Raw genomic sequence first — 23,770 nt, forward strand, 5'->3', positions numbered from 1 at the left:
AGCAGTTGATAATGTCCACAAATTGGGAAAAAAATCAGGTCAAGGAGCTCCTTACCCTCCGAGCAAAAGACAAAGTTAGCTGCCTTATAACAGGGACACTAAATAATTGTTACTGCCATGTTAATGCCATTGTTATTGTTTTGAAAGTGCTGTCGACAAGTTTGTTGTAAGTCACACTAGAGGCTGATGCTGTTGTGTTATATGCCATGCCCATCAAGGACAGGAAAGGACAGCTTTTTTCATTAGTGTCTGATGTTGGAAGTCACTGTCCAAGCGCCAGATTTCGACAACTTAGGAGTGAGACCAGGTTGACCGTTGATATTAAGGGGGGTGTAGTTCCTTTCTTGTTTCCTCCCAAAGTCCACAATCAACTCTTTAGTCTTGCTAATGTTCAGGAGTAGGTTGTTGTCCTGACACTATTGAATCAGATCCTCTACTTCCTTCAGGTAGGCCTTTTCATTGTTATCTGTGATCAGGCCCACCACAGCTCTGCCGTCTGCAAACTTGATGATGTTGATGTCTGAAGTGGCTACACAGTCGTGTGTGTACAGGCAGAACAGCAGGGGACGCAAAACACAGCCCTGAGGTGCTCCTGTGTTTATGATGAGAGGGGAAGAGATGTGTCCGCCCACTCTCACCACCTGGGATCTGCCTGTCAGGAAGCCAAGGATCCACATGCTCAGTGAGGTGTTTAATCCCAGCTCCTTGAGCATTGTGACCAGCCTGGAGGGAATTATGATGCTAAACGCTGTAGTCAATGAACAGCAATCTCACAGAGCTCCCTTTCTTTTCCAGAGGAGACAGGGTGGTGTGGAACATGTGTGCTATGGCGTCTTCTGTAAATTGTTTGGGATGGTAGGCAAACTGTAGTGAGTCGTTCAAAGCACTTCATCACTAGAGAGGTTAGAGCCACTGGGCTCTGGTCATTCAGACAGGTTGGTTTTGTTTTCCTTGGTGCAAGAATGCTGATAAGAATGGACTTCTTGAAGCACGTGGGTATGACAGACAGGAGATTTTTGTAAACACTGTTGCTGCCTGGCCAGTGCATAGTTTAGGGACCCGCCCACTTTTACAGTCTGTTCCTGATACTTTCTTGGTGTTCAGGAAGAAGACAGGTGTCAGAGGTGCACCCACCCATCCATTAACCTCTGCTTCAGTTGTTTTTGCTTGTTGGCTACTCTACTGCTTGTACCTGTGTATGGCATCCTGGATGGTTCTAGTAATCCATGGTTGTTTCTGACTGTGGAATGATTGAACTATAGTTTTGGGTACAGTTGCTTCTTATGTCTCTGTTGTCAATCTGCCACAAAGTTTACATGTTAGAAAAGAGTCAGGGCCTGAAGACATTTACATGCCAAAAATTATATTTACATGGCCACCTAGTGGCAACAGTATATGTCATGTTTTATACTTTGATGTACTTATGGTAATCAAGGCCTTACGACCTTAATGATGGTGTCTTTTGAAGACTGTGATATTACATTGAACACCGTTGCACTGACGACACATTATTCACCATGATTTGTTTTAACTTGAGTGTATATTTTTCTATCTGCCCCAAATTTCATGTCCCACACAAATCCAGGCCTGAAGACCTAAGCGTACCGGAAATTTACCTCTAATTATAGTGCCACCTACAAGCAACAGGAAATGACATGGTTTACACTTTGATGTACTCCTCCTAGCAGGTTGACCAGATCTACCTCAAATTTGTTTTAAAAAGCGACTGCATGTTTTGCCATTAAACAGGAAGTTGTTATAATTCAAATACACATTGTCCAATCTGACCCAAGTTTCTTTTGCTTTGCAAGAGTCCCTGCCTGTGGACAGTTTTCGCACTAACATAGTGTGATCTACTGACAACAGGAAATGAGATGTTTTATACTTAAGATTTACCCCTCCTAGCAAGCTGACCAAATCCACCTCTAATTTGTTACGATAGCAAACATTTTGCACTTCACGCTATAAAACAGGAAGTTGTAATTTGTGGATACAATGTCCAAATTTCTCATGCTGCATAAGAGTCCCAGTGTCATGACATCTACGTGCCAAAATTGAGTTATAGTTATATCACCACTAACTGGCAACAAGAAATTACATTAATGTACTACTGTGTGTGTAGTTACATGAATCTGCCCCATCCAGTCCGCGACCTGGAAGCAACATGAAGGGGAACTCAAACACCAAGCCAACTGAGCAACTTGAGCAGCTTGTACCAAAGAAAAATGCCATGTCCATCATTTGGACACATTTTGGCTTTTGTGAAGATGACACTGAACAGAAAGAAATCAAATGTAAACACTGTGGAAAAAAATTTCAGCGACCAAAGGTAATACCACCAATCTGTCTTAGCACTTGGAGCACAATCACGTTACCAAATATGAACAGTGCCCAGTTAAAAAAAGACAGACTGCCAAACGGCCAGCAACAAGTGCTTCCACAAAACAGCTTTTGATAACACTAAGTTATTTACAAATTTACAAACCTTAAGTTATTTTCTAATTTTTCACATGGCAATATTTAAAATAATTTATTTTGTTTGCAAGAAATGCAAGTTACTTATTTTCTATGTTTTCAGGGAACTTACTTCTTACATTAAAACTAAAATATGACCTTTTTCGTAAGATGTTTTCATTTCAAGCGATAAAATAATCGTTCATTAATCGTAATCGAGGTAAAATGTTCTGTTAATCATGATATTGATTTGAGGTCATATCGCCCAGCCCTAAAACTAGATTTTAATTTTTGTGTTGAATTTGGCAATGTGCTTGATAATGTCTGGATGTTTTTTGTCATTGAAATAAATTGTTTCCATGTGTTTTTCCGAGAGTAGGCAACTACCACAGTCTGATTTCTATTTTATATATGTTCTCACATGCAGGCGTTCCAGTTTAGTCATCACCACCAAAATCTTCTGGGGTGGAAAGTATGTATGTTACCTTTTTCTCTCCTTCTTTCACTCTATGATTGCAAAACAGGCCTCCTACAAGCCATAAGCTTGTGCTTTACATGTAATAATGTGTAATACATTCTAGGGTATTTTATTATTCTCCAATAAAAATCAAAAGGAAAATTGTTATTAGAACTGCATATTGACGAAGAAATATATCATCGTTAATTTCCTTTTTTATTTTGTTACTCACCTCTCCTCTCATTTCAGATCCCCACTTCCTGCTCTTGTGTGTTTCCTGCTTCTGTGATTGTCCCCACCCTGTTTTTTTTTTCACCTGTTTCCAATGACCCCACCTCCTTTGTGTATTTAGTCTGTGTGCTCCCTGCTCCTTGTGCCAGTTAGTCATTGTACCTAGTGTCAAGTACACTGCCTGGCCAAAAAAAAAGTCGCCACCTGGATTTAACTAAGCAAATAGGTACGAGCCTCCTATTGGATAATTACTGCATGGGCGATTATCTTTCAGCTGGCAACAAGTTATTTAACCCCAACTGGTGCAATGAGTTGCTTCTCATTTCCTAAACAACCATGTCGAAAGACACATCCCGTGGTCGTGGAAAAGATGTTAGTCTGTTTGAGAAGGGTCAAATCATTGGCATGCATCAAGCAGAGAAAACATCTAAGGAGATTGCAGAAACTACTAAAATTGGGTTAAGAACTGTCCAACGCATTATTAAAAACTGGAAGGATAGTGGGGACCCATCGTCTTCGAGGAAGAAATGTGGCTGGAAAAAAATCCTCAATGATCGTGATCGGCGATCACTTAAACGTTTGGTGAGATCAAATCGAAGAAAAACAACAGTAGAACTCAGGGCTATGTTTAATAGTGAAAGTAAGAGCATTTCCACACGCACAATGCGAAGAGAACTCAAGGGATTGGGACTGAACAGCTGTGTAGCCTTAAGAAAACCACTAATCAGTGAGGCTAACCGGAAAAAAAGGCTTCAATTTGCTAGGGAGCATAAAAATTGGACTCTGGAGCAATGGAAGAAGGTCATGTGGTCTGATGAGTCCAGATTTACCCTGTTCCAGAGTGATGGGCGCATCAGGGTAAGAAGAGAGGCAGATGAAGTGATGCACCCATCATGCCTAGTGCCTACTGTACAAGCCTGTGGGGGCAGTGTTATGATCTGGGGTTGCTGCAGTTGGTCAGGTCTAGGTTCAGCAACAGTATGTGCTCAAAGAATGAGGTCAGCTGACTACCTGAATATACTGAATGACCAGGTTATTCCATCAATGGATTTTTTCTTCCCTGATGGCACGGGCATATTCCAAGATGACAATGCCAGGATTCATCGGGCTCAAATTGTGAAAGACTGGTTCAGGGAGCATAAGACATCATTTTCACACATGGATTGGCCACCACAAAGTCCAGACCTTAACCCTATTAAGAATCTTTGGGATGTGCTGGAGAAGGCTTTGCGCAGCGGTCAGACTCTACCATCATCAATGCAAGATCTTGGTGAAAAATTAATGCAACACTGGATGGAAATAAATCTTGTGACATTGCAGAAGCTTATCGAAACAATGCCACAGTGAATGCGTGCCGTAATCAAAGCTAAAGGCGGTCCAACGAAATATTAGAGTGTATGACCTTTTTTTTTTTGGTGGTAACTTTTTTTTTGGCCAGGCAGTGTATTTTCCTTGTATTAGTATTCTCGGTCATTTAGATCTTTCGTGTTGTGACCTCACCTTTTTCTCTAGCCCTTTTTGGATTGTTTGCCTGTTCTGACTGCCTGCCTGTGGACCAAACCATTTGTGACTTCTAAAGAGTTCTGTGCACTTGAACCCTTATCTTTGTGTATCAGTCCTGTCAATATAACTTTCAGATGGGCCAAAAATAACAGAAGTAGATGGTTCTGTTTTAAATGTTGATGACAGGTGAAACAGAAGCCTTGTGACTGTTACAATATTCATTCTGACTTGGGATGGGATTTCCTTGTTATTTTGCTCTGATCTCGGGATACAAAGTTCACTGTATGGTAAAGAGACATCTACGGGTTCAAGATTCAAAGTGTTTATTGTCATATGCACAGTAAGGACACACATTTCCCTGCAGAATGAAATTCATTCTTTTCTGTCACAAATTAATGCTAAACAATATAAATCTGAAGTAAAACACAGATCAAAATATATACAGTGCGCACCGTTGTAACATGTCCTTGCTTAGTGTAATGTTAATCTGCCTGCCGCGGCTGGATCTGTGAGCGTTTGGTCGCTAAGAAGACTGTTAAGAGTGGGTCAGCTCGATCTTACAACTCCTTCCTAGTGAAAGATCTTCTTAAGCTAAGAGCGATCTGGGAAACGCAGCCATTATCATGTCAACATACAGGGAAAATGTGTCCAGAGTTTATGACATTTACCGGGAGAGCTAGAGCCATTTGACTAAAGCTGACGTTATTACTGCTGTAGCATGATGTTATTAGGCTAAATACTACATGTCTAACAGTGTCTGAGCTGATTTATTGACACAGCATGCTTATAGACTGCTGTAATGTTAGGTTTACAGAGGAAATAACGGGAAACAACGGGATGTGACTTTATCGGGTGAAAATATCGTTAGTGGAACAGAAACAAGCGTTAGTTAGGGGACAAGAGCCAAGAGTCTCAAAGACTCATGTATGTTAAAAGTTACTTACAACCGGTGTATTTACTGTATGTCTCAGGGGTCCTTCGCCTGTGGAACGATTAATGTGACCACTAACTTGTCCCCAAATGAACGCATGTTTCTGTTAGGCCTATGCGTTTCACTAATGTTCTTTATGTATTATGAAGAATGTCAGACTGGCCAATCAGTGGCAGAGTTGGGCCTGGAGTCACAAATAGCGCATTTCGACTCACACAGAACCGGCACGGTGCCGCTTCCCGAACCTAATTAAGTAAGCTACTTACAATGGCATGAAAGACAATGACAACAACACGAGAGTTTAAACGGAGATCTCGCCAGCTTTATACAAGTTTACGTTGGTCACCAATCAATGTGGGCATCTAAGAGGAAGTGACAATGGTGGCTCATGGGAATCCAAAACGTTATTGTGAGGGAACGCAAAAAGTATTGCGAGGTAACACAATGTATTGTGAGGTAATGCAAAAGTATTGCGAGGGGACGCAACAGTCAGTCCAAAAAAAATCTCCTGAATTGACCTTTAAGGGGCTCCGTACAATTGAAACCCGGGCACTATATCCCCAGAATACAAGAGGTTGACAACATCACTCTGGGAATTTCGCCCGGAGAATAAATCAAGCAATACACAAGTTCTTTGGAAAGAAAAGGAGCAGAGACGTGAATTTCTAGTTTTAAAATAGAATCACTTTTATTTAAATCACAAGTAACTATTTTATGGGGGAAAGAAGCTGAAATGGAGGCTAAAGGTTAAAAATGGGATTGTTTATTATAAAATGGACTCTAAAACACACTCTAAAAAGTTAATATTTCTAAGCTAAGCTCATTACCAAAACGGGGGGAGGGGTGCCAGGAAAACCCACAGGAGGATGGGAGTGAAGGGAGAGAAAATCACCACCAGGAGTATGGAGAAGGGGGTTTACACACGCACTGCAAGACAAAAGGGGCACACGGGTTAATACACACAGCAAACGCAATGAAGAAAGGTCCCACTCTCCATGCAGAGGTACACACACACACCCTCACGGACACACACACGGACACACACACACACATTAAGGCCTGGATAGTTGGAAACCTCCACCCAGTGACCAACCACCTACAGGGAAATAACAACCCAACCGTCCTGCCACTGGCAGAACAGACTCAGCAATATCGCAAGCCCCCAATTATGTAGACTACACACCCACGTCAAATTACAAAATAAAGATTTACAAAACACAGTAAAATAGCTCCTTCACCTGTTACGGGCCTCCACATAACCCATATACACATACAGTGAGACAGGATAGAGCTAACTGAATCTGCTTTATAGACAGAAAATAATGCACATCAACTACCACAAATGAATGGAAGCAAACAAAAAAAACCCCAAAACGGTATGAAAACTAAATTAGCTACAGGACAAAAACAGCAGTGGCAACAGAGCTCCGCCTAATAGGACAAAAGGACAGAAATAAGATTAACACATAGGCCTTCACTTGAGTAAGAAAACACTACTAGGTAGTTGAACAATGGTTACCTTTGCTCAAGTACAACAGAACTAGTGCATATGGGAAGCCAACATCATACTCCTTGTTCCTACAATAGACTGACATTGCCCAAAATATGACATTTGGTCAGAAGTATGATATGTACACACATGTGTGAAACTACAGTGATAAACAGTAGCATACCTTGGGCAACAGGTTACAGTGACCAAACAATCGTGTTCCGGCACACACACATGCCACACTCATGTGGTGTCGGGGGATGGGGGTGAATGCTACCCTCCAGTTAGGTCCTACTGCAAACAATGCCTGTGAAGATGCCAGAGAGACACTTAACATGCACACAGGTAACAGCTAGAAAGGAGGCAGGTAAGATGCATACGTTATTGTGACATGATCTTCCTCAAACATGGGGCCAGGACAGATGAGACAAGCCTGAGGGCGGCTGCACACAGCAACTTTTAATGACTGATTAGACCAGGGGGTAATCAAGTCTCATCTGGGGCCTGTATCACGAAGCAAGATCAACCTTTCTTGGGTTACCCAGACCTATCCTGGGTTGACTAACCCTAACAATGGCAATCAGGATAATCAGTATCACCACGCTGGATATCAACTTGGTAACTCAACCCAGAGTTGCTTTATCAAGAGCCGTGAACGTGCACGCAGCGGACCAATCACAATCATGAGAGAAGCGCAGCATCACTGAGCATCACTGAGCATCCTCACAGAGCGCCGTATGTGCGGAGAAAAAAGTATGTGAGTATCAGAGATGAATTCTACTAAAATATGAGGAGGAGAAAAGCAACATTACAGAAAAGGCCAACACCATGGCAGCTTCAGGAGGAGGAAACATGCGTGGCAACGCATAACGGGATGAATAATGTTTAGTTTTAGTTTAGATTAGTTTATTTGCACATAATGTTAAAAATAAAATTTACAAGATTAAAAAAAGAAAAGTGCCGGAGAGGTTAGAAGCCACTAAAAGCTTATCAAAGAAATTCCCCTGTCAAAACATCAATGAAATCACATGATAGAGAAGAAAAAGAAACGGGTGAGGAAAGAAGAAATAGAGGAGGAGAGAGGGAAAAATCAAGACCAAACAAGGCAGCAAATAAAATTATGTGTAGGTTAAATTACTCATCACTGGTTCAAGTAGCTACAGTACCTGTACCTGTACATCTGACACTGATCACACCCTTGAATCCCATGAAATCAATGCTGCGCAGATGAATTGCGTGTATGATACAATTATCATCTAACGTCATTGCGTCTGATAAATTGGTCTTCTTTGTCATAATGTTACCTATATATGCTACAATAAAGCTTAAAGCTGACGCCACAATTAAATCATATCAACACCAAACTGATAGTCTGAATAAAATCATCCTGATATTGAGCTGTGTTAGAAATTAACAGCTGCGCAAAAATATACCAGGTCTCCCTCTTTAAAAAACAAAAAGGAAAATCCCTCAAACACCATTAAGTGTAGACATGATAGGCTACTTTCCACATTTCCAGCAGCAAAGCTGTCAGTTAGGCCCATTATCATTAACAGGGATCATTTCCTCCAACAACAAAAAATGTTGGCACTAATTAATGGTGCTATTAAGTGTCTACAAATGATCAGTTTCTTTCTTATGAAGGGGTGGGATGAAAGTTCAACTTCTTTCCACTCCTTTTTGAACAATCTTTTCATTGTCTGTTGTTGCTTTCTTTTCTTTTTTAATGTTCAAAATAAACTTTCAAATCAAAATCAATCAAATGAATTAAACTTCCCGTCATGACTGGGCTGCATTTCTGTCAGCGGAGTCATTTTTTTCCGAACAGCTGATTGGCCAGTGGGTGGTGCTTTTTATAGGATCAGATTCAACCCTGAACTTACCCTGCTCCGGAGCAGGATAGCCGTTCAGAGTAAGTTACCATGGTGATCTACCCCGATAAGAACTGAACCGGCTTCATGAGACAGAAAACCCAGGGTTAACCCTGAAGTTACCTTGCTAAGACATTAATCCTGCTTCGTGATACAGGCCCCTGGTCTCAATAGGTTGATCAGAGGGTGTGGCAGAATGCAAGAGGGAGTGAGAGAGTGTGTGTGCAAGAGGTCTCCATCATTACACAAACATTTGTAATGCTTCACACAATAAAATATATATAGCCTAAGACAGGGGTGGGCAACCTGCAATTCTGCAGCTTTATGTGGATCTTTAGCCCCTCTCCAGCAGCTCCCTGTGTCTTTGAGAAAAAAACATATGGAAATGAAAAACACACATTTTTTTATTTATCATTGTTGTAGGCCTAAAGAAATTCTTACATTCTCCTATAAACGGTATAAAAAAAGAAAAAAACAAAACCTTTTAACATTTCATCAACTAAAATGTGCATCATACATCAACAGCCTGGCACCTTTTCCTTTGAATTTTGCAAAACTCAGTAGTGGTGGCAAGTCTTGAGTCTCCCTTGCTAAGCTAGCTATGGAGTCCAAATCCAAAAATGGAAAAGTTCCAGAAGAGTACAGATAATTAGGGACCTTGACCAAAGGCAGAGGTCCCTATTGAGTCCCTATTAACATGTCCCATGTTTTACAGACATGCACAAAAATCGGTACATACCTGTATCATGCCCAGATGCACAAAAAATCTCTTGGACCCATTGCCTAAACACAACAGGAAGTTGGCCATTTTGAATTCCGTGGTAATTTTTGACATTTCACACATCTTGTGATTTAACGAACTTGTCCTACAAATTTAATCAGATTTGCTCCAAACTTGGTTAATGTGAGCCTGACTACGTTCTGACCAAATGTTATTACAGGATGTGCCCAATGCTGAATGACGTGCCCGCTGCGGAGTTTTGAATTTTTAGGTCTTGCCATGAAAAATGAAATTGCTATAACTTTGGCGTAAATGGTCTGATATCCACCAAACTTGATTCATATTAGTCCTGCCCTGAACACGTTTACATAACCATATTTATTTATAATCATAGTGCCACCTAGTGTAGAAACGAAGTGCTTCTTATCAGACACTTATCTTTGGATTAACCTGAAATTTCAATGCTGTGGTCTATATTTGATGTACAGATACATGACATATCATTAGTGTCCACGCTGGCTGCAGAGGGTTTAATTTTGAGGTCTCGCCATAAAAAACGAAAGTGCTATAACTTTGGCGTAAATGGTCCGATACCCACCAAACTTCACATGATTGATATTGGTCCTGCCCTGAACACATTGACATAACCATATTTCCTGGTAGTCATAGCGCCACCTAGTGTCAAAAGGAAGTACTTCTTATCTGACACTTATCTTTGGATTAACCTGAAATTTCAATGCTGTGGTCTATATTTGATGTACACAAACGTGACGTATCATTAGTGTCTATGCGCGCTGCAGAGGGTTTAATTTTGATGTCTCGCCACGAAACAGGAAATTGCTATAACTTTGGCATTAATAGTCCGATCTCCATCAAACTTCAGGTGATTCATGTTTGTCCTGCCCTGAATACATTTACATAACCATATTTCCTGATACTCATAGTGCCACCTAGTGGCGACAGAAAGTAGGTCTCATAAAACACTTACCTTTCAATTTTTTTGGAGTTGGAACATGAAAATTGGTACACGTGTATGTTGTCCAGACACACATAAAAGTTTCTGGCACCAATGGTCTACTCCAAACAGTAGTAGACCATAATTTTGATTTTTTGTCATTTTGGCGTGATTTCCACATGTTGTATTTTAACGAACTAGTCCTAGGGATTTCATCCAATCGACTTCAAGTTTTTTACAGATCATCCAGAGACCATGCTGATTAAAAGTTGTGCTCTGCATGTCTGTAGGTCAAAGGGCGTGGCTGCTACGGCGCTGCCATTTTTGTTGCATCGCCATGCATATTGAAGCAGCTCTCTCTCCCACATAATTCATCCAAACTGCTTCAAAATTTCTGTACATGATAAGAGCCCCGCCCTCAACGCCTCCATATGCTCGCAGGCAATCTTGCTCATGGCGACCCCTTGTGGAAACAGGAAATGCCCTATTAAACATTGACATTGTCCGATTTGCTCGAAACTTCACATGTGTGATGACGGTCTACCCCTGAACGCACCTGCCCGTATCTGGTTACGCTTGTAGCGCCACCTGGTGGGTGAACGAAACATTGCGCACCTAGCGGTGCGAGGACCCTATTGAAATGCAAGGATTTTTTATTATTATTATTCTTCTTTCTCCAAATGAACTGCCTTTTTGGGAGGCTTAACATACCTGAAAACTCATGAAACTTTGCACACATCTCAGAACTGGTGAAAAATTTGATATTTTAAGGGTCTCGTGTGCGGGTTCCAAAAAATGCATACATGGTCCAATTTTGGCCAAACTTCACAGGATTGATGACAGTCCCGCCCTGAACACATCTACATGTCAATAATTAGAGATAAACATAGCGCCCCCTACTGGCAATGGGAAATGTCATGTTTTAGACTTTAATGTACATCTCCTACAGAATTGACCAGATCCACTTCAAACTTGGTGAAAAAAGTCATAAGACATTGACGATGCTTTATTGTGGTAACTGTGAGTTTTCGTCGAAGGGCGTGGCCATGGCCTGGCGGCGAACTTCGATGTTTCGCTATGATGATAAACGGTGCTGTAACTTGACTCCACGTGGGAATATCTTGCCAAAACTTCACACATATGATGACAGTCCAGCCCTGAACACATCTACAATTTTGAATTTTGAATCACCGCCATAAAGCCACCTACTGGCAACAGAAAGCTACTTTATACATTCTTTGATGTCCCTCTTCTAGCAGGTTAATCAGACCCACCACAAACTTATTGGTCTAAGTCCTTAGACCTTGATGATACTTAAAAATGAAGCCTTTGAGTTTTCATCAAATGCTGTCACCGTGGCGCCGCCTTGTTCGCCATCAAACACAATGTTGTTTTGAAGGGATCAGGGATGCTTGAAAACTCACCAAACGTGGTATACATATCACAGGTCGCAAGTCCTGTTGTCTGATGTGATTTTTGTGCTTTGATGCACCAAGATGGCTCAACAGCGCCCCCTAGAATATTTCAATTAAGCAGCCCCCAAAGCTGGTTTGACCTGCATGTATGAAATTTGGTAGGCACCTGTAACACTCTATTACGTAGAAAAAAGCCTCTTGGAGCCATGCACCAAACCCAACAGGAAGTCCGCCATTTTGAATTTACTTGTGCGACTTTTGTGCATTTTTGCCCATTTCCAGGGCTTGTAAATTAGCAAACTTATCCTACAGATTTAATCAGATTGGCTCCAAACTTGGTGAATGTAAGCATGACTATGTTGTGACCAAAAGTTATCACAGGATTTGCCCAATGTTGAATGGCGCACCCGCTGCCGAGCGTTGAATCTTGAGGTCTCGCCATGAAAAACGAAATTGCTGTAGCTTTGGCATAAATGGTCCTGTCTCCACCAAACTTCACATGATTCATATTAGTCCCGCCCTGAACACATTTTCATTACCATATTGCCTGATTCTCACAGACCCACCTAGTGGTTACAGGAAATAGGTCTCATCAAACACTTATCTTTCGATTTATCTGAAAGTTACATGCTGTGGTGTATATTTGATGTATAAAAACATGATGTATAATTAGTGCGCTCTCCAACTCTCTCTAGTGGAAAGAGGAAGTGATACAAAATGTGAAATATGTCATTCCAGCACTGTATCAAGGATATGCCAAGTCACTCCTGTATGCGATATCTAACAGAAATGACAGAAATGAACTGACGCATCAGAAGGCGTCCTGCCAGCCCCCCCCCCGAGTTGCGTGAAGATGCGAGGGCCCGTTCATCGCTGCTTGCAGCTTTAATTATTATTATTATTATTATTATTATTATTACGAACATTTAATCCCCAATTTCCCCCCTTTCCCAAATTCAAAAACTCACCAAATTTGGCACACGCATTTGGTCGGGTGAAAAAAATTTGATATTTCGGTAGTGTTCTATGTGGACGGGGCCAAATGGCGACATAGCGCCCCCTAGAAAATTTCGTGCCTCGAGCCCCGCCTGTGAGTTTCACCTACACACATGAAAATTGGTGGGTTCATAGAACATGCCAGGACGCACAAAAAATCCTCCAAATCCTCTTGGAGCCATGCCATAAACCCAACAGGAAGTTGGCCATTTTGATTTGAATTTTTGACATTTTTGAACGAACTCCTCCTGGGGATTTCGTCCTATGGACTTCAGATTTGGTACAGATCATCTAGAGGCCATGCTGATCAAAAGTTATTAAAAGAATGTCAGCAGGTCAAAGGGCGTGGCTGCTAGGGCGCGACAAATTTTGACAACTTTTTGTTTTCTCGCCATCAAAATTGGAAAGGCTCTTACGCCCACATACTTGATCTCAGCAGCTTCAAACTGGCTAAACATGATGATGGCTCTGCCTTGAATGCCCCAATAGGTTAATATCCCACCTTACTCATAGCGCCCCCTGGTGATAACAGGAAGTGACCAGTTTTTACATGTACTGATGCCACAAACTTGACCCAATCAACTTCATTCCACTTCTGATGCAAGTTGGTGAAGCTACCTTATGAACACTGTGAAGCATCGTCTAATGGCGTCCGTGTGGCGGCATGGCGACTATCGATCCCTCGCCACCAAATACGTGTAGCTTTTTCAATTCAATCAGTTTTATTTATAAAGCCCAATATCACAAATCACAATTTGCCCTGGACCCTCACAGCGGATAAGGAAAAACTCCCCAAAAAAAACCCTTTAACGGGGGGAAAAAAAAACGGTAGAAACCTCAGGAAGAGCAACTGAGGAGGAATCCCTCTTCCAGGATGGACAGACATGCAATAGATGTCGTACAGAACAGATCAGCATAATAAATTAACAGTAATCCATATGACACAATGAGACAGAAAGAGAGAGAGAGAGAGAGAGAGAGAGATGCAGGACAGACGGTAATGACAGTAGCTTCCAACAACATTAATGCACATAGTTCTGGCTACTGTGGTACAATATGTTGAAAGTAAATATTGGTATCTGGCAGTATACATGTGTGATAATAATCATATGTGTATAATAACAGTAGAAGTATGACTAATGACTAATGATGGCAGCAGCAGCAGGAGGCATCTGGCAGGACCACAGCAGCAGCACAACCACACACGTCACGCTGTCCAGGCACCGCTGTGATATGAGTTAATCTGAGAGACAGTGGAGCACAAAGGCTCCAGAGAAGAAGCCGAGTTAGTGACATCCAGAATGGCCGAGTTAGCAAGATGCAGTAATAGGATGTGAGAGAGAGAGAGAGAGAGAGAGAGAGAGAGAGAGAAGGAGAGAAGGTGCCCAGTGTATTATAGGGGATCCTCCGGCAGACTAGACCTAAGTCAGTCTAACTAGGGGCTGGTACAAGGCAAGCCTGAGGCAGCCCTAACTATAAGCTTTATCAAAGAGGAAAGTCTTAAGTCTAGTCTTAAATGTGGAGACGGTGTCTGCCTCCCGGACCGCAACAGGAAGATGATTCCACAGGAGAGGAGCCTGATAGCTTGATGGCTTCAACGACCTCATATCCTCAAGAAAATTGATACACAGGTCAAGAATGGCGAGCTCTTACATCTGATAGGGGCGTTGCCCATGGGGGGGATAAAATGCCTCTATAGCGCCCCCTTGAAATTTTCAAAAAACCCTCCCCATAGGGGGTTTTTTTGGAGTAGAAAGATGAAAATTTGTACATTTATCTAAGTTGCCCAGACACGCAAAAAAAGTCTCTGCCACCAATGGTCTACTCCAAACAGGAAGTCAGCCATTTTGATTTAAACTTTTCATTTTGGCGGCAATTTTGTGATTTCCACAACCTTGTATTTTAACAAACGCCTTCTACAGATTTTGTCCAATCAACTTCAGATTTGGTACAGTTCATCCTGAGACCATGCTGATCAAAAGTCATTAAAAGCTTTTCAGTATGTCAAGGGGCGTGGTTGCTATGGCGCCGCCATATTTGATGCATCGCCATGCATCCAATTCCCAATTTCAAAAGCTCACCAAAGTTGCCACAAGCATCTTGTCTGGCAAAGAATTGACATTTTGGCATTGTTGTATGTGGACGGGGCCAAATGGTGAAATTGCGCCCCCTTGAAAATTTCATGCCTTGAGCCCCGCCTGTGAGTTTAACCTACACGCATGAAAATTGGTGAGCTCATAGAACATGCCAAGACGCACAAAAAGTCCTCTTGGACCCATGCCATAAACCCAACAGGAAGTCAGCCATTTTGATTTAAACTTTTCATTTTGGCAGCAATTTTGCAATTTCCACAATTTTGTATTTTAACAAACTCCTCCTACAGAGTTTGTCCAATCACCTTCAGATTTGGTACAGATCATCCTGAGACCATGCTGATCAAAAGTTATGAAAAGCTTTTCTGTATGTCAAGGGGCGTGGCCACGATGGCGCCGCCATATTTTATGCATCGCCATGCATATTCGAGCAACTCTCTCTCCCACATACTTCATCCTAACTGCTTCAAGAATTCTGTACATGACAAGAGCCCCACCCTGCATGCCTCCTATTCTCATACTCACTCTAACTCATAGCGACCCCCTTGTGGAAACAGGAAATGCCATATTTTTATATTGATTAACACCAACCCCATACTCAACTACATTTTGTGGCCACATATTTATCAAGTTGATGAATCTCCACACTGACACACATGTGCTTTCATGTAACAGGCTGCCCAATGGCGACTTTTGATCCTTCGTCATGGAATATCAGGTCCTCATAACTCTATCATGCATTGCTCTTATTGGCCACAATTTGATATGTGTGATCATGGTCTGCCCCTGAACACATCTGCATGGCAATATATTGGTCTTACTCATATAACCACTTCAGTTATGCGTGCTGCTGGCCCCCTGCAGTGGCGCAGGAGAGAGAGGGCCCGATCACAGCTGCTTGCAGCTTTAATAATTCTTTATTCTTTCTTCCGCTGTCTCTTTGAGCTGGAATTTGACCCCCTAAACATGCTCAAAAACTCACCAAAATTGGCATGCATGTCAGGACTGGCGAAAAATTTGATAAAATGCAAAAACTGACCGCAAAAGTGCCAAAATGGGCTCTCTAGCACCACCTCAACACACTAAAATGGCCGCTGCGGTCCGTAGGAATGTCGTAGAAAGATCTAACCAAAACTGTGTTGTTCGACTCATCAATGCCTACAAATCACATGCTGACAGCCCTGACCTAAATCCAACAGGAAGTGAGCCAGTGCCTCTGAATGTAACATGAGCAAATGTGGAGAAATTGTCAGCTGTGAGCTAGACATCGTAAACTTGAGACCAAGATTGCATTTTTGACTCCACAGACATAAAAACTATATGTCGCGTTTGGGACGAGTGTATCTCTCTGCTGGTATGATCAGATTAATGATTGGACCCACGGTTTGTAAATTAAAGGGAGGAGTTTGACACATTTTAAAGCCATCTCAATCTGCCTGCTCTCACATCTTTTCTCTCACTCTCAGTGACAGACTCAGGACGTTTGAAGGGCAGGGACAAAAAGGAAAAAAGGACACCTACTGCATGACATGAGGCCCCATTGGTGTGTAAAAAAAAACCAAAATTTGACCCCCTAAACATGCTTAAAAACTCACCAAAATTGGCACGCTTCTTAGGAAAAACTTTTGATAAAATGAAAAAATTAACCCCAAAATTGCCAAAATGGCCTCTCCAGCACCACCTAGACACACAAAAATGGCCACTGCAGCCCGTAGAAATGTCGTAGAAAGATTAAACCAAAACTGGCTTGTTCGTCTCATCAAGACATACAAATCACACCCTGACACCCCTGACCTAAATCCAACAGGAAGTGAGCTAGTGCCTCTGAAAGTAACATGAGCAAATGTGGAAAAATTCTCAGCTGTGAGCTAGAGTGGAGAGGATTTCCAAAATCGTCTACTGACACCCATGACCTAAACCCAACAGAAAGTGAGCCATTTGCCCTTTCAAAGTAAGATTTCGCCTCAAAAATGCTCTTTTTCAAACTTTTTCAAAAAACATCTTCTCCTACACCGTTTATCGTATCGGCTTCAAACTTGCAACCACAACAGATCAACCCCTGGGGAACATATCTTGTGAACAACTTTGTCATTACTCGAACGGTTTGGATTTTATGGGCTCCTAAAGGTGACGTTCCACAAAACCTCCTGACAATTTTCGCGCCACCTAGACACACTAAAATGGCTGCTGTGGCCCGTAGGAATGTTATAGAAAGATCAAACCAAAACTGGTTTGTTTGTTTCATCAAGACCTACAAATCACGCGCTGACACCCCTGACCTAAATACAACAGGAAGTCCTTTCAAAGTAAGATGTCTTTTTCAAAAATTCTCTCTCTCAAAAAATATTTCCTCCTACACCGTTTATCGTATCAACCTGTCCATCAGTTTCCCACAGGAAGTTTTTCTTCAAAATAAGATCCACTTACTCTGTCAACCTCACTAGTTACAACAACCAACATGAAATCATCTTTTTGTCTGACCGATATTATTGTGTCATTTTTAAGAATGGACTTAGATACACAATAGGTTTGTGCTTTGTGCTTCCACATACTCGATATAGCAATGGCCAGCATAAACAGATATTGCGATTCCTTTGAAATGCCCTAGTTTTCAAAACTTGAGTTCTGAAATGAGATTTTTTTTCTTTTAGAGCAGAAATGGAAAGAGGATTGTCAAGAAAACATATAATTGAAGGTAAGATTTTATGTTGTTACCATTGTGAATAACTACAGTGTAAGACTAGCATTTTGTCATGCCAACAAAAGTACATTAATTTGGGAAACAGCAAAGTCATTCATGGCTGCATTTGTCACCGCAGCCACATAGTATCATAATGCTTATATGTGATAGTAAATCTAATTATCTTTATGAAACAGGTCTAAGGGCATCACTAGAGAGACTTCAGCTGGAGTACATAGATGTGGTTTTCGCGAATCGTCCAGATCCTAACACACCTATAGAAGGTGGGTGTGCTCATTCTCCAACAAATCAGACTCTTGTTTCATTGCTTTATATGGGGAAGTTATGCTGAGGCCTATTATTGACTCAAGTTTGGCCTGGTCCAACAAGACATGGGAATGCTGGTTGTCTAGGTCAGTGGTTTTCAACTACAGTTCCAGGCACCCCCAGAGATCCTTGAGGAGGTTTCAGAGGGCCCCCACAAAAATGGGGAAGAGTTTATTTTCACTATTTAATTAATAGTAGTTGAGAACTACTGATCAAGATTACATCACCAAATGTTATAAGACATGACCACCTGCTCTGATTTACATGTATGCTATGAAATATAAACAAGTATAGCTTTTAGCACAGCCAGTTAAACTGGTTTCAACTTGGTTTTCTCTGTTAGCAAATGTTAAGAGACATCCAAGCTGAAACATGGAGGGCTCTAATTCCATGGAGCAAGCTGTGGAGCATGATGCTCATTTAAATGAGCCAGAATTTTATGGAGAGAAAAGTTTCACGTGGGATAAAATGTCACATATTATTGAGTGATCTTTAAAAGCAGGGTCTCTTTATTCCATGGGAGGCTGAATGTTTGGCCATCCAGCCAGGAATTTTACTAAGAGGACCAGATGGCATAATTTTTTGAGGGGTTGAACCATGTTAAAAGATATTTGAGATGATTGCAGTTTGGGGCTTCTAATCCCCCCTGGGATTTAGGGGTTTGTTTTATAAGGTTGTGTTCTATCTGTAGAGTTTTGTTTTCCCAGTAGCATTTTGAGATGGTTAAGTTTAAATCATGACGTGCAAAGAAAAATAGGGATCACTGAAAATAGATCGCAGCTTTTTGGTGATTTGAGTGTTAATGGATGACTGTCTACCCTTAACGAAACCTTTCTGATTGGTATGTACGAGAAATGGGATGACTCTTTCAATTCTGGATGCTAAAGCCTTACTTACGATTTTTATGTCTGTATCGATAAGGGATAATGGACAGTAAACTGGATTATTAGGGTCTTTGCCAGGTTTCAAGATCATTGCTATATTCATAGAGGGCGGTATTTTAGAAGTGATTGTGATTTCTGCTTTCATTCCTATGAACAATGGGGTAATGGCTTCCCAGAAATGTTTGTAGAACTCAGCAGAGGAGCCGTCTGGTCCGTATGCTTTGTTTTTGGGCATGTTTTTGAGGGCACTGTAAAATTCTTCAGGGGATAGGGGTTTGTCTAAAGTACTGACTTGTTCTTGAGTGATATGTGGTAGATTTCATGTGCCAAGAAATTAATCAATGTCTTAAATGTTTGAATTATGATCTGAGGTGTACAAGTTTTTGTAGAAGTTTTTGAATATGTCATTTATATCCTTGGTATTGTGGAGAAGCTTCCCTGTTGAGTCCTTAATAACTCTAATGGTTTCTTTTTCTTTGTTTTGTTTAATAAGATTTGCCAGGTCTTTACTTGATTTATTATTATATTGAAATATGTTTTGTCTAAGCCTCTCCATAAGAAATTGTTTTTTGTTTGTTTGTTTTGTTATGTTTTTTTGTTTTTTTTGTTTTTTATGAGCTTGTTCACTAGCACTTTATATTTTCTTAGTTTGCAATGTATTTTTTCCTGTGGGTTTGATCGTATAAGTGTTTTCAAGTTCTTTGATTTATTTCTTCAGATATAAGTTCAAGTTCTACATCTTTCTTCTTTTTAGAGGATGAGTATTCGAACAAAAGATCCCACACACTGCTGTTGCTCAGCTTCACAATTTATTAGGAACACTAACATTTCAGTCCTCCTGGACCTTCATCAAGAGTATTCAACACCATTATTTACATTATTGACACACTATACAGTATAGTATAGGATGAGTATGAAATGATCCTGCTCCTTAATACAGCTATGTCAGTTTCCCAGAGAAGTGTTAGAGAGGTGTTAAGAGAATCATTTATTTTCATGAAGATGCCCACTCTCTCTTTATAAAACTATCAAAGTCTTGGTCTCTAAGCAGAGATGTGGTAAATCTCCATCTGTCTGATTTTTGCTGTTTTCTTTTGAGCTTAACTGAAATTGGTGCGCAATTGTTTATGGTGCTGGAATGAATTTGTGTTTCTGAAATATCTGAGTATAGGGAATTACTAAGAAAAAGTCAGTTCCTGAAAATTCAATCAATCAATCAATCAATTTTATTTATAAAGCCCAATATCACAAATCACAATTTGCCTCACAGGGCTTTACAGCATACGACATCCCTCTGTCCTTATGACCCTCGCAGCGGATAAGGAAAAACTCCCCCAAAAAAATCCTTTAACGGGGGAAAAAAATTCAGATTCAATTTTCTTTATTGTCATTGTACAAACACAATGAAATTCAGGTGTAGTCAAGGATGAGGCGCAAATATTAAAATAATAAATACATGGTAATAAAACAGTAATCGAAAATGACAAATGCAGTTAAAATGGGATTTTTAAGAAAGCCCATATGCATGTTATTGCAAATAAAGGAAGTTATTGCACTTAAGAAAAAGAACTGTACTGCACAAAAAAAACAAGGAAGTCTTGCTGTTTGTAAAAAAATGCAAACAACCAAGGAAAAAAACTGAGGCACTCCGTCTTCAGGTAAAAATATATATAAAGTAACTTTTATTAGAGCAAAGGCAACAAGACAGACGTACGCGTATCGACCAAAGTCTTCTTCAGGGTCTGACAAACAACTAATCAATCTCAATTATATACAGGTGAGATTGGCATTCTGTTTGACACAAATATGTAAACAGCAGGGGGCGCCAACGGTGTAGGCAATATAGGTGTGTCAAACAAAAAAAAAAACACCAGAAAAATCACAGAGAACATGTAGGCATGTGGGAAAAAAACACAACAAGGAGATAAAGATCCCCCATATCAATAGATCATGTCTAATAATAATAATGTCTAATATCCATAAAGCAAATAGACAGGCTTACATGAATAATGTTTTGCCAGAAGTGATTTTAGCAAAGCAATAATGTTGTGTTTCTTAACCGTACCTTATATACATTAATGTAGGCTGCTGTACAAAATATGACAAGGATTTTCACTACACAAATTACAATACATCAATTTCAATACTGAGAATCAGAGAAACGGCAAAAAATCAATCTCATCATTAAGACCAGGGGTCTCAGTGGCCTTTAAAGTGACAATCCAAAATGTTTCTCGCTGAAGGAGTTTTTTCAGTCTGTCACCACCTCTTATATGGTTAGGTATAACATCAATAGCCATTGCTTTTAGGGAGGAAGGACTTCCATGTCCTGCTTGATCATAATGAACAGCCATAGGATAGTTAGTGTTTCTTGTGCAAATGACAGTTTTATGCTCCCTGAGCCTGTCCTTGAATCTTCTTTTGGTTCTCCCAACATAAAAAAATCCACAGGGACATTCAAGACAGTACACCAAAAAAGAAGTATTACAGTTGGCAAAATGATTAATCTTGTGGCTCTTGTTAGTAAATACATCCACAAACCTGTCTGTTTTAGAAACATTCTCACAGTAGCAACGGTTGCTGCAGGGAAAGTTACCCACAGGCTTGTGTTTGTGAAGCCAGGTAGTTTTTGGTGTCAGGTAACTGTGGACTAGTTTGTCTTGTAAGATGGGGGCCCTTTTAGAAACAAAAGCAGGAGGTTCAGGGAACAGAGATTTCAAAAGTGAGTCACTATGTAGTATACTCCAATTACGTTTAATAATGTTACGAATCTGGATAGATTGTTTACTGTAAGTAGACACAAAATAAATGTTTGACTTGTGTGGTGATCTATGTTTTTTACACAAAAGGCTTTTTCTGTCCATGGCTTTGACTTTAAGATATGATGCCTCCAAGACTTTGTTTTTATACCCCGCCCCTCCCACCCCCATATAAACACACACACACACACACACACACACACACAGTCAATATAGTCAATAACATGGCTGGGCACTGAGGAACCACCTATGGGGAGCCATCCACACTGAGAGGCGCCACAGGGAGCGCCGCCACAGAGACCACCCTGACCCAGACAGACCGGGGTGGACTCCACACATGGTGTGGAGATTAGGAAAAATTAAAGAGTTAAAGATTAAAATAATATTAATAATAATAATAAATAAATAAATAAATGAAGATTTAGAAACTAAAATGCATAAAGATTTAAAAATAAGTCATTTAAAAGCATTAGAAAGTAAAAAGAACATATAATAGAAGAATTAAAAGAGTAAAAGAAATCAGTTAAAAGCTAAATTAAAAAGGTGAGTCTCCTCTTAAAAACATCAACAGTCTCTGAAGTCCTGATGCTCTCTGGCAGGCTGTTCCATAAGTGAGGGCCATAATGGCTGAATGCAGCCTCCCCGTGGGTTTTTGTTCTAACTCTTGGAACAATTAAAAGGCCGGTGCTGGAGGACCTCAGGATCCGCGAGGGTTGATATGATAAAAGCAGGTCAGATAAATAAGATGGCCCAAGGCCGTTAAGACATTTAAAAACTAATAAAAGAACCTTAAAATCGATCCTGAAACACACGGGGAGCCAATGCAGCGATTTTAAAACTGGTGTAATGTGTGCCCGCCCTCTGGTCCTCGTCAGCACTCGTGCGGCTGAGTTTTGAAGTAACTACAGGTTAGATATGGTCTTTTTGGGAAGACCAGAGAGCAGGGCATTACAGTAATCTAAACGACAAGAGATAAAAACATGCATCAGCACCTCCGTGTTAGCCTGAGAGAGAAACGGGCGGACTCTGGCTATATTCTCAAGATGATATAAACCTACCTTTGTTACATTTTTTATGTATGGACTAAAACTAAGCTCAGAGTCAAAAATGACGCCCAGGTTCTTTACACATTGTGAAGGTTTAAAATCTTGTAGTTTTGGTAAAAGTTTCTCTCTCTGGCCTTCAGGACCAATAATTAAAATGTTATGATGGAATGAGTCTTTTAGGACGTTGCGTGTTTTCTGTAGGCACGGGGAGGTGAAGATGTCATTCAGGACCGGGAGTTGTTGGAGTATGATGTTCTATGTAGTTTTTATGAATCTCTGCAGAGACTTTTTATCTGCTGCAGAGCAGCTACCATACCACACAAAGATGCCATATGTGAGGACACTCTTAATGGAGCAGCTGTAGAACGACACGAGAAGCTGTTGTGACAGGTTTACCTTCCTAAATCTCCTAAGGAATTATAGCTGCTTTGTGCCTTCTTGACTAGCACATTGGTGACACCACTCTGTCAGCCTCACTACCTCTTCTCTGTAAGCAGACTCGTCGCCTTTAGCAATCAGCTCCACCATGGTTGTGTCATCTGCAAACTTAACTATGGTGTTATGGGATGGAACACAGTAGAGAGTTGCGGAATGGGCTCAACACACAGCCTTGTCAGCCTGTCAGAGTGGAGGAATAGTGGGGGCCCATCCTGACTGACTGTGGCCTTTTTGTCAGGAGGTGTTTTATCCACAGGCAAAAGTTGTGGTCTATGCCCATGTGGGAGATTTTGGAAAACAGTTAGTTGGATAAGACTGTATTAAATGCAGAGCTGTAGTCCACAAACAGCAGCCGCGCGTATGCCCCTTGTTATTGTTCCAGATGGCGCAGTATAGTGTGGAGGGTAATGGAGATGGCGTTATCAGTCGACCTGTTAGTGCTGTAGGCATATTGGTGGGGGTCCTGGGTGGGTGGCAGAGCAGCCTTGATGTGTTGTAGGATGAAAATGAACAGTGTACT

General features: G+C 40.9%; 1 protein-coding gene across 1 annotated transcript in view; it reads left to right on the forward strand.

Moving 5' to 3' along the window:
• LOC117258763 (voltage-gated potassium channel subunit beta-2-like) overlaps nucleotides 1–23,770 on the forward strand; it is a 221,063-nt gene that overhangs the window by 184,897 nt on the left and 12,396 nt on the right. Inside the window, exons 7-9 of the mRNA XM_078170444.1 lie at nucleotides 2,882–2,926; nucleotides 17,768–17,811; nucleotides 17,994–18,080. Coding sequence (XP_078026570.1) covers nucleotides 2,882–2,926; nucleotides 17,768–17,811; nucleotides 17,994–18,080 — 176 coding nt within the window. The remainder of the gene's footprint in view (nucleotides 1–2,881; nucleotides 2,927–17,767; nucleotides 17,812–17,993; nucleotides 18,081–23,770) is intronic.

This window comes from Epinephelus lanceolatus, chromosome 8 (genome assembly GCF_041903045.1).
Source record: "Epinephelus lanceolatus isolate andai-2023 chromosome 8, ASM4190304v1, whole genome shotgun sequence".
Classification (NCBI taxonomy): domain Eukaryota; kingdom Metazoa; phylum Chordata; class Actinopteri; order Perciformes; family Serranidae; genus Epinephelus; species Epinephelus lanceolatus.